We start from the raw sequence: 12,057 nt of genomic DNA, 5'->3' as shown, positions 1-12,057 counted from the left end.
CACATTTGTATTACACTTGCCTCAGAGGTTTCAGCACAGCCCAAAGCCTGTTGCGTTTGCAATGTTTCTGACATGGGTAGCTGCCAACAGTGCCAGGAGGTGCCGAGATGAAATTCCTCCCAGGAGGCCTTTTTAGGCATCTCTTTAGGAATTTTTCCCCTGGAAAAGCTCACCCGGAGGGCCTGTGCACGTCCAGCTAATCCAGGAAGGTTTGGTTCATGAGCACCGAAAGGAAACAGAACTGAGGCAAAGGTGTCCTTAGTGTGACCGGAGGCTCTGTCCCACTATTCCGCACGTGCTCCTTAGCGTCCCGAGGGAGCCGGGGCGGCGGGTATGAAAAGATCTTCCTTCCTCCTACAAAGCCAGCTACTGACACGAGTGGTGACTGTGTTTTGGCCCCGGGATGGGGAAGGCTGGAAGGATCACCCCCCTCCTCCTTACACTATTGTCATGCAGCATCCTCAGAGAGTGTGAAATCCCTCAGCTCCGCGTTTTGGATCAGGTCCTCGTACGTGGTGGGGCAGTAGGCTTTGTACAGTTTTTCAGCCAGCGTGTTGCTGCCCGCGACCACAGCTTTCCGGTTGTGGTTCATGAAGTTCCACAAGTGCAGCGCGTAGGAATGGTTGAAATTGGGGCTTTTGTCCCACACCTTGTAGTACCGGTCCCAGGCTGGGTACGGTATGGGGTAGAAACGCTGGGGATTGAGGAAGGAAATGTTCTGGCACCTGTGGTCCTCTGTGCCCTTGAAATCCGTGAGATTGCAGATGGCTTTGAGCATCCTTGTCATTAAAAAGGGCCCCTGGTTCCCCCAGATGTTCCCATTGTACTTGAGAACAAAGTTCTCCATGCAGTCCCAAATAAATTTGTGGTGGGCAGGGAAGCCGAAGATGCCGTTGCTGGAGAACTGCGACTTCTGCGCTGCTAGGAAGCTTTCCTCAGGGATGGGTCCTGATGGAGATGACATCTGTGTCCATGTAGATGCCCCCATACTTCCAAATGAGCGCCAGTCTGCTGGCGTCAGAGCTGACGTGGACCCAGTTCTTCTCCTGCTCCGGGACTACCTGCAGAGTAGGAAAGGTGAGACAGTGATGCTGCCGGCAGAGAAGGGACCACATCCAGCCACTGGCTGCAAATAAAGTGCACCTGCACGCCTGCAAGTGTCACCGACCGCCTTTTCTTCCTCCAGCTGTTGAGTTTTATTGGAATAAGGTAAGGGGGGCAATGCAGAGGAATGCTTTGTTAATATAAATGACTGCAGGAACATTTCACAGGTGTTTTTATGGAACCTACAATGTAAAATCAATGATACCATGAATCACTGCTTGCTATTTCAGCGGGACACAACCCACTTAGCACACTCCCTGATCACTCCCAGCTCTCTGAAAGAGGCTGGAGGGTTTTCATTGTCACTGTTGGTATTTGGAGGCATTTTCTCTCAGAAGGAACAGTTTGGAGGAAATATGCCTGCCCTGCACAGAGACGGAGCCAAACGAATTTGACAAAAGCTATTTGCAAGCAGTTTGCCAGGAACTTATTTCCAGGATGGAGCTCACAAGATCCCACCTTGGTTTTGCATATTGCTATTACAAAACCTGAAATATCTCCTGCATCTTATCTACTGTGGGCTCTGTCAGTGTGTGGCAGCGTTAACAAGCGCTCAGATGACTTGGGCAGCACATTTTGTTCAACCAGCTTCTGTTGAGAAAGATTATTAAGCAGTGTTTTATCAAAACATGTATGCAATCTATTTTTACTAACGTTTCGTTTGCCAAAAAATCTGATTCTACAGATAGGGGAGGAAAATGCTGATAATGTCTTCAGTAAACAGATAGATGAATACACTGCAAAACACGGCAAGAATGAACCTATTCCGAACCAAAAAAATAAAAACCTACTCATTTTACATAGCCAGTCCTGCATTCCTCCATTCAATTTAAGCTTCCTTCAGACTTCTTCCCCCCCCCCCCCCCCATTTATAATTATTTTCCCCTTATTATAATGCTCACCTGGTTGTACCACTGGAGCAGAGGGGTCTCCTGGAAGACAGTTTCCATCTGGAGGGGAAAAATGAAGACATTCTTCATAGAAGACAAAAGCGAGAAAGCTGCATAGCTGGAGTTCAAGTCCAATGCTGTGTCGTTTGTAAGTCCCTTCATGAAGAGGATAATGGGCCGGTCCTGGTAAATCCTGGCGGCAGACTCCACGGAGCAGGACACCAGTGGAGGTGGCTCCAGGCGTTCCGTTGTCTCCAGAAAGATGATGCTTTTGCCGAGGTTCAAGACCTCCTCAGGTGTCAGGAAGGGCTTGGACACAGGCATATAGGAGAAGAAGCAGCTGGACAGCAGGGAGATCTCGTACAAAATGCCCGAGACAAGGAAAAAGCAGAAGCATATCTGGATTTTCTTCAACATTCTTGCTTTCCCTGGGCCTTTGGGGTCATGCCTTGGACGTGGATGCTAAGGAGAGACAAGGAACAGCAAAAATATAGTGTCATTACTCAGTAGGACTGGGAAATGGTAGGACCTGGCTTTGGACAGTGTAGCATGAAGGCAGTTTGGTGAAGCTCACAACTTCACCCCATAGCATAAAGGCAGTTTGGTGAAGCTCATGCCTTCTCCTCAGGTCGAGCCTGGCAAGATGTGTCATGATGCAGAGGGCTCTTCCCTCCAGGGTGAAGTGCTGGGGTCCCACCTCCTCACCCCCAGCCAGGCAGGGGGGAAACCAGGAGGGGCCTTGGGACACCACGCAGAAGGGACATGCAGCTGTGTCTCCTGGCACAGCTATGCAGTCATTGGGTTGACAGAGAGGCAAAGACCAAGGGAGAGGGCAGAGAGAGCAAGGTGAGAAGGATCACCTCATCCCATGCCAAAGCAAGTACTCCCAAGCCCATCCCTGGGGCAGTCTGGTGTAGCAAACTGTTCCCCAGCACAGCAGCATCATGCCAACATGTGCTTGTCCACAAGCAGGAGATGTCCAGGTGATTGGAGGAGCAAAATGTGCCAGTGGAATTAGGTGGCCAAGTGGGGCTGTGAGCGCCAGCGAGGGGAAGGTCATGATTACAGTTTGGGATGTCAGCCAAAGCTAAAACATTAGCATGTAAGCACCAGTCTTTTTCCCAACCTGGCCTTTCTGCTCACACTTCAACCGCGAAGACCGTGAGGGGCTCGGGTTCTGCAGGGATGGGGGACTGCAGAAGGACCAGAGAGAGGCAGATGTAAGGATAAAAAACGGGTGTTTTTGGACAAGCAAGGAACTAGGACCTACCTGGATTATAGTTCTGACAAATCCACATTTCCATCTTGTTCGTTTGCCATCGCAGGTGGCAGTCAGGCTCCCTGAAAGCCCAGCTCCTTGGAGAAGACACCCAGATTGCCTGAAGCATGCAAAGGGATTTCTGAAGGCAGAAGACTGACGCACAGAGGAAAGCTGGCTCTGCTGCAGGCTGAATCTCAGTCCCAGAAATAGTTTAGGTGCCGATGAGACTCACCTAAAAGGACAAAGAAGGGGCAGGTTTTAGGTGAGACCCATCTCATGCCTACATCAGCCTTGGCCCAACTCCTCATTCCTGGTCTCACCACAACACAAGCCTGTACCGCACCAGGGAGTTCCTGCTGGTGAGAGGCAGGATCGAATCTTATCTGCATTGCGCTGACAGGCCCGTGATGCAAAGAAGGTCCCCCCTGAAATGCCACCTGGTTTCATCTGAGCAGCCCACGCTTGCTCTGCAGAGATCACGAGCCAGGGTCCGACAGAGGGGGAGACACTTCGAATGACAACCCAATGTCCAAGCGACCCCTGCAAGTGTTTAAAGCTCGATTAATTAAGGGGAACGGGAGGAAACACAGCTCTGTGTGCTCGGATAATTAATGAGACACATTACCATGTCACCCGGCCAGAATATAGATAAGTCTGCAGCATAGCAAACCCCGTGGAAATTCCCCTGCAAGCGCTGAGCACACTTTTGAAGTTGTGGCAGCTCCTGATCCATTTCTCAGAGCTAGATCTCATCAAATTAAATATTAAAGCAATGACTGTTCCCATCAGTACAGCTTTCCATGCCGCATAAGCAGATTTTGTTGTTCCCATCAGTCACTGCACCGGGTTTCTAATTACACCCTGGGTTCCCATGACAGCCTGGGAGAAGATGCCAGAGGTGAAGTGGGTGACAATGCTATAGCCCCCAGGCACCAATGTGGTTGTGAGCACAATCTGCTGGACAAAGAAGCCTGCAGAGGAGGGAATGCCTGCTTTATTTATTTATTTATTTATTTATGCATTTCCTGTTGTTTTCCCACTTTTTCTCATTGCCCCAGCGCTCTGCAGCGGAGCCCCTGCTGTGAGAGGCAGCACGCCGTGCCCCGGGCCTCCCTGCAGATATCGAATTTGGGCGGAAGGCAGGGAATGGAGAGCAAATACAAGCAGTTTGGAAACAAGTTGTTCCCAAGCCTGCAGATAAAGCAGCCTGTGCTGCAGAGCACCACAGCCCCGGCGATGTTCTCCTGGTGAGCCCAGCACAAGGGGGCTCGGGAAACACCAGCAGAACCAAAATTAAAACAAATTACGTTACTCGAACTACGAAATTTCCTTCCACGTTCCCCTCCTGCCTCTTTCTCAGACACATGTTTCTGACTTATTCCAGACACTGAAAATAAAAGAGAAAGAAAAATGTGACCCCTAGCATCTCCCTCACCAATCTCAGTTTGGCCAGATTTTCAGGCTTGATTTTTTTTCCTAGTCCCAGCTCTGACCTAAACCATGCCTGCTGCTGTTTCTGTGCTGCTGCTCCAGTGCAGTCCAAGTACTGAAGCTCCCTCCCTCCATTCCTTGCAATTTTAAAATCTTGATGCCTCTCTCTTGGCAATGTTTGCTTGAAGCAGCAAACCCGGGCTTTACTTTGATTAGAAAAGGGACCATCAGGACATTCCCATTACCGGATTAATATTTCTTCTTTGATGGCCTAAAGATCCAATGTCTCAGGTCTTTACGAGCAGCCTAGCAAATCTGTGCTCGCAATAGTGGTTCAAATTTAAAATAGTCTGGGAGGCACTTTATTTGCAAATTGTGGGGAGAGAATAAGTAGACACTCCAACAGATACTGGCTCTGTGTACGACGTTGTAAAGAGAAACGCAAATCTTCATCGTCTCATTCTGGGAAATTGTTTTGCCTGGTTGGTTTTCCAAAACCCCTATGTGGCGAGTTATGAATTCTCATCACATTTGACCTGGAGGCTGCTGTTATCAAAATGTTCACTTTCCTGCTCAAGTTAAAAGGACTGCAGAACCGAATGTTAAAAATAAATCCCAGCCATTGAATAGATTACCCTGCTGAGTGGGTTGCTTTTCTGGATGCAGCAGACGGCATGCTGGCTTGATGGCCCATCTTGTAAAGATATTTCTTTTCTCTGGGCAATTTGAGTATTTCAAGTGCAGGATGAAAACGGGTGGGAGACTACAAGAGAGATTACTACAAATGCCAGTGCACTACAGCACTGCTACTGCTGTGTGATAATTTCTCTGAGGTGTCTGTGAGACACGTGCGGCGGGAAGGTACAGTGGTGTTTTACAGTAAATAGCACTAAAGGGAGTAAATCAACCTGCCAGGGTGCTGGCAGATGTGCACAGCCCCTGCCCATCCAGCCTGACCCCACAAACACTGGGATCCCTGCAGTGGCAGCCTGGCCAAAAGGCAGCCCACGGGGACAACCAGCCCCGCAGGGACTCGTAACACGGGCTCGGCTTGTATGGGGATTGTGTCTTTTAAATAAAAAAAAAAAAATAAAAATAACAGCACCTGCAGCTTGCAGTTTGCACAGCCCTTTAGTTCAAATCTGATTTGAGTTTTAGACTGTCCGAAGCAAGTCACCTGCATTACAGATTACAGTTTATGCCCCGCAGATAAATAATACACCCATCACAGCCCTCTGACGATGCCAAACTCTGCTGTGGCTGAATCCTCATTCCCATGGCTCCTGGGCATCCCTTGGGATTCAAAGGAGAGACTCCCATCATCTTGTCTATCCCAAAGGCTGTGGCTTTCCTCTGAAAACCAGTGGGTTTTGCACTTGGGTCTGCACCCATCCAACTGGGTGACTGGACTGATTTCTCCTGGCAGGGAATAACCCCAAGGCAGTCCCTGCTTGTAACACACACACAGCATCACTTGAACCTACACTGTTTTATTTGCATGTCTTTACGGAATCTGCTCAAGTAAATTACAGCTACAATCAAGTTAGCACACGTGCGTGTGCTTCAAAGCCAACTTTCTTACAGATTTAACACCAGGCACATTTGGAAACCTTTTTCAAATTGAAAACCAGTAGAAGAATATATCATATGCATTGCAGACTGTAATTAATGCAGCTGTTCCGACCTCCAGCAACGCATGCAAACGAAGGGGGTTCTTACTGCACAGCTTCTCGCCCACTTTCTGATTCTACAATCTGACATGTTTAGAGACAAAGCAAAACTCACCTCTTGGCTGCAAAAATCAGGCAAAGCGTGCAGTCTGTTGGGAATCCAAGCCAAGCTGAACCACGCTGGAAGGTATCCACAGCCGGTGCAGAGCCCTTGGCCTGTGCCAGAGGAGCTGCACTGCCTCTCCGCTATCTTCTGCCCTGCCGGGGCTTGGAGCAGCCTCATGGCTTGCACTCCACAAGCTCTGGTGTTTGCGTTCTTGGTGCACTGAGATAAGGCCGAGCAAGGAGCTAGGGCTGTGTTTCCAAAGGTGCAGGCACGCAGGGGCATGCAGCGCGAGGCCCTTCGGGTCCAAGCGTGAGCCCCACCGCTCTGTGAGGGTCACAGGGGACTGAGCAAAGTGGGTGTCCAAAGCCAGACCATTTGCACCTTTTGGGGGCGGTTTGCAGCATTTTAAGCCTTTTTGTATTTAGAACCACGCTTATGGAGGCTAGCTTGACTGGTTTTTGCCCTATAGCAACGTTGCTGGAGGGGCATTGATGCTCTGAATACTTCCAATTCAACAAGATGGCCTCCTACACAAACACATCCCAAATAACACCACTCAGTCCTGAACTGGCTGCCTGATAAGCTCAGATGCCTGCCCAGCTCCCTGTTAGGGATCAGGCAGGTGGGGAGGTTTGCTGATCCATTCAGAGCCTCTCCTTGTCCACACAACCTGTCTCCAGGAGGATGCCTTCAGTGGTACAGGAGCACCATCAGGTGCTCCCAGGTTTGGGATGACCTACCTCACGTTGGAAGGATCTCCCAGAGCTTTCCTGGCCCTGGGATCTAAAGGGCATGAACTTCAGAGGTCATCTTGTGCCAGGACAGTAGAATTTGTCAGGGAGAGGTGGAGCTGTAGCACAAAAGAGAACTCTGGCACATGTCTCCTGCAACCCTGACCTGTGCTGGACCAGTGCCACTCAGCACGTGCGATGAGACCAGAGCATCCTGCTGGGATGCAATGCCTGGCTCCCAGCCACCCACAGCAATCAGGCTCTTTGCAGCTCCCCTCCTGCTCTTTCTCCCTTCTCCTCCTGATTTTTGGCAAGGCTACGTACCCAGGGCAGGTTTACTAGCAGGGCTGGAAGCTTTATCCAGCCAACAAGTGCCAGCAGCCTTGCACGTTGTGCACATGCAAGCATGGCAAAACCACTCATGTGCCAATCAGAATACCACTTCTCTCCACCAGCAGTGACCACTTAGAGTTTACAAGCCACCAAAACATCCTCAGCTCATCTCCTCCGCAGCTTGTGATGGCAGCAAAAAGCCAGCCTGCCTGCTTTTAAAAATTAGCCGCTGAATACGCCAGGGCGTGCCCGTTGGCCCCTGACCACCTCAGGGCACCCCACCCCGCCCCACCAGGGTGCAAAGGGCCTGCCCCCGGCTTTGTTTGCGCTCCCGCTTACGTATTTCCCGCTGCGGAGAGCTGGCAGAGGATGCAAGAGCAGCTAATGTTGCCACAGCCAGGCAGAGCAAACACTCCCTGCGGAAAGCTAGTGAGATAGTCAGGGCTTAATCAGCAGATAGCACCCTGGGTGAAAGTGCCTGGAGGGCTCCAGTCCCAAAGTCATCCCTTGGGCAATAACGTAGGTGAGGACCCCCCACGCCCTGACACACCCCTCTGTGAGAAACCCTCTCCTTTGGCAAACACCCCTTCAGGTCCATTGTTTTGAAGTCTGACCTGCGGGGAAATAGGACAGCCAGTGTCCAGCTCCAAAGCTGGGAGTTCCTCTGAAGATGAAGACATCCATCCATCCATCCATCCATCCATCCATCCATCCATGCATCCATCCATCCATCTCCATCCATCCATCCATCCATCCATCCATCCATCCATCCATCCATGCATCCATCCATCCATCTCCATCCATCCATCCATCCATCCATGCATCCATCCATCCATCTCCATCCATCCATCCATCCATCCATCCATCCATCCATGCATCCATCCATCCATCCATCTCCATCCATCCATCCATCCATCCATCCATCCATCCATCCATCCATCCATCCATCCATCCATCTCCATCCATCCATCCATCTCCGTCCATCCATCCATCCATCCATCCATCCATCCATCCATCCATCCATCCATCCATCCATCCATCCATCCATCCATCCATCCACCTCCATCCATCCATCCATCCATCCTTTCCCAGTGCACATACATAGTGTCTGCTGAGCCTAGAGGAAGCATCAGTATCGCCACATGCGTGAAGGCAGATGGCAGCTGTTATTGAAAATTTCAGCCTGGCTTTTATCTTGCACAACATGAAAGAATCCCTCTCCTGCACCAGCTCCCCCCGTTGCCTTGATGTGTGACGGAGATCCTTGCCCTGGAGTTAGGAAGGGGATTTTCTATGCACTCCTGCAGAAGGGGCAGTGCAAAATTATAGCCTGGAGCAGCCTGGAGCATCAGCATATAGGGGAGATCATGAAACTACGAGCCAAAATGCACAGATTCAACATGCAGAAGAAAGCGAGAGGGCTGTGCATTAATGCAGGCTGCCCATAACCCTGGGTGCTTGGTGGAAGCATTTGGGACAGCACTTGAAGGCAGAAATGGAATTATTTATCTTAGGGGATTCCTTTGTCTACTCCTGCCCCTCTATAGTCAGAGCCCCAGGATTTCGCTGGGCTCTGATCTCCTAGCTGAGCATCTTTGCCTCAAAAACACGCTTTTGAGGGCTGGACTCATCCTGTCTCTTAATACCCTCTCAGCCCCACCACCTGGATGCCGTGAACTGCCAGCATCTCACCAAGGCTCTGCCCCATTCTCCTGCTCCATGGTGCGATGGGCCAGATGCCACTGCCATGGCCTTGCCTGTGCCCAGCCAACCCAGCACGTGAGTTTGGGTCCCCAAAAGCCTGGTGGAAAGGCAGCTGGGGGACGACAAACAGGCTCACACACACCAGTGAGCCCAGTCTGCACTGGAGCTGGGGGCTGCTCTGGTGAATGGGGCACTGCCAAGTTACTTAGACTGAGACTGCTGCGTGCTGCACAACCACACACAAAACAACCTAAATACAGGGAGTAGCCAAAATCCTGCTGCTGCTCTGCATTGCCCTCTACAGGAGCCTGTTTTCTGCTTCGCTGAACGGGGAGCCCAGAAAAATGGGAGTCTGCAGGCAAAGCTGGTGCCAGGTCCCCCTGCAAACCCAAGGGCTTGGTGACGTGGCCAAGAGAGGCAAAACTCACTCCCCCCTGTGTCACATAAGCAGTCTGCAGCAGGCTGAGGCCCCAGCTCCCGGCGAGGTGACTAGCAACACAACCCTGCTTTCTTGTCACCTCTCCATACTGCTGCACATCCAACAGGCTCAGAGCCACATTCCAGCCCTGTCCACCACAGGAGGCTCACTACGGTTGTGGGGAAAGAGTTGCACCAGCTTTGGCCCATGGTCTGCCTGCTCAGGTTTGGTTCACATGCAATGCCGGCTGCTTCTAGGGGCGCATCTAGTGTCTTGGGCTGCAGATGTTCAACTGCTTTGCCTGATGCTCTGAAGCAGGGACAGTGCTGGCTTTCTGCTCTACAGCCCACCCAAGCCTTCAGCTTCTCCACAGCAGAGACCCCGTGGAGATTTCTCTTTATCCAGAATAACCTTTGAGACGGTAATCCTTCAAAATCACCCTTGCCCCACTCGGAGATGAGATCATTTTATTTCTGAGCTTGGGAATCTTCTTCAGTTTTGCTCCATGAAAGGTTGAACATATCTGTTCTGGACACCTCCTCCAAAAATGGAGGTGCATATATGTGGCTGCTGGAGGATGCTCCAGCAGTGGCTGAGCACTGTTCTCCATGAGCACAACCAGCTGCCGATCTGAATTTGGACTGCAGTAGCATTCAGCAGGATGATTTCTCACCCATTCAGAAGAAAAGCCAGGGCCTGAAGGCAAGCAGCCCACGCAGGCACTCACGTTCCCCTAGAAACATAACACATTATATTTCAGCACATACTCTCAGCATCACCCAAAACAGGCTATTAAATAATATTAAACAATATCTCATTTTCTAAACCTTACCAAAGGTCTGCTCAGGTCTGTGCCTGTGACCACTGTCAAGTGCAGGGGTCAGAGCATTTGTTGGGGCTTATCACCTGCTCACGCTTCCCGTATCTCCCTTCTGAAACATAAACTCTTGTCCCAAATGAGCCAACTGATGCCGTTGTTTGCCAAAGTAGCGCCAAAGACCTCTTTCTAGAATGTTTCAGCCCATCTGACAACCATCTTGGGAAGTTACAGCAATTAAGCTCGGGGTTCCTATCTTTCAGGGGCTGTGGTCAGTGCCCTGTGCACAGCCTGGCCTTTAACCATCACCTCTCACTGTTTTGCTGGGCACTTCCACAAAAAGTCTGGCTCAGCCTTCCCTATAAACTCTTACATTGGGAGAGACAGCAACTAGAGCCCTTCCACCTCCTCCGTTCTAGGTTGAGCAAATGCAGCTCCCTCAAGCTCTCCTTGCGCATCCTCCGTACCCATCCTGGGGCCCCTCTATGCCTTCTCTGGTTCTCCAGTGTCTTTCTTATACTGGGAGCCCACAGCTGGATGCAGTAGCCAGCTATGGCCTCCTAAGTGCCAAGCCAAGGGGAGTAAAACCTTCCTCAGCCCCACGGTGTTTATTTCTGAGTAAGACCCGTGGAAGACCAATCTGAATGTTCACAACAGGGGGAAGAAACGTGCCTGGTTTTGCTCCCTTCATGCACTGATCCCTTTAGGCATCCCACTTGCTGTTGTTAACTGCCAGAACGTGTATCTTTTTGTATTTACTGAAATCTTGTGTCTTTTTTAGAATTATGTTGATATGATAGAGAACTCACTTGCTCCTTTTGAGCAATAGAGAAGTTATAAATTATGCTTTCTTAGTTATTTTTACCAAAAATTAGTATCTGTCGCTTGGGCAACAGTAAACCACTTATAACTTACATGCATATGGACAGAAAAGAAGTGAAGTTCGTATCACTTTGTTATAAGCAGAGGGACCTATCTCTCAAAGGCAAGCTTGTCACTCAATTCAGAAGAAGGCAGGGCCATAGGCACTAATGCACAGAGGAAAAATTATCAGAGGAAGGAATGAAAGGAGCTGAATTGTGCCAAATTACAAGCAATTGTAAAGCAATATGTTTGTGCTTAAAGGTTTCCATATGTATATTTCTAACACTTGCAATGTCCACACAGCTTTAGAGATAAAGCAAGTATAATGACTTCAAAGGCAGCCACCATATCTGCAATATGAGAAGAGTTTACTTTTATATGTCTAATTTTACTTTGCCAAGCTTTTCGCAACTTCCCAGCTTGTGATAGCATCACTCCCTGCAAACACATGTGCATTATTATAGGCTTCCTCTGCTTTCATTTAGTCAGCCTTTGTGATATTAATTTATATATCGTTGTATCACGACTTGGGGGAATCAACTGATTTTAAGTTTTTTCTGCATTGGACAGCCTTCGTTTTTTTACAGGGGGTTGTTAACTGAAGACATGATGCCGTCAGGTACAGAATAGAGGGAGATGGTTTAGTTGGGGGTGCTTCTAAATCTGCCTTTACATCACGAAGGCTTTTTGTGCTGGTATATCAGAGTGCAAACACCATTAGACCTCGG

At 49.8% G+C, this 12,057-nt stretch overlaps 1 protein-coding gene across 1 annotated transcript; it reads right to left on the bottom strand.

Moving 5' to 3' along the window:
• Window positions 1-448: 448 nt before the first annotated feature.
• Window positions 449-3,382, bottom strand: A4GNT (alpha-1,4-N-acetylglucosaminyltransferase). The gene is given in 5 exon segments (XM_009962694.3): window positions 449-946; window positions 948-1,061; window positions 2,007-2,456; window positions 3,265-3,327; window positions 3,329-3,382. Coding segments are annotated over 5 exon segments (1,179 nt in total).
• Between the last annotated feature and the right edge of the window lie 8,675 nt (window positions 3,383-12,057).

The sequence above is a fragment of the Tyto alba genome, unplaced genomic scaffold (genome assembly GCF_018691265.1).
Source record: "Tyto alba isolate M040663 unplaced genomic scaffold, T.alba_DEE_v4.0 Super-Scaffold_10, whole genome shotgun sequence".
Taxonomy (NCBI): Eukaryota; Metazoa; Chordata; class Aves; order Strigiformes; family Tytonidae; genus Tyto; species Tyto alba.
This window is presented reverse-complemented; position numbering and strand designations above follow the sequence as displayed.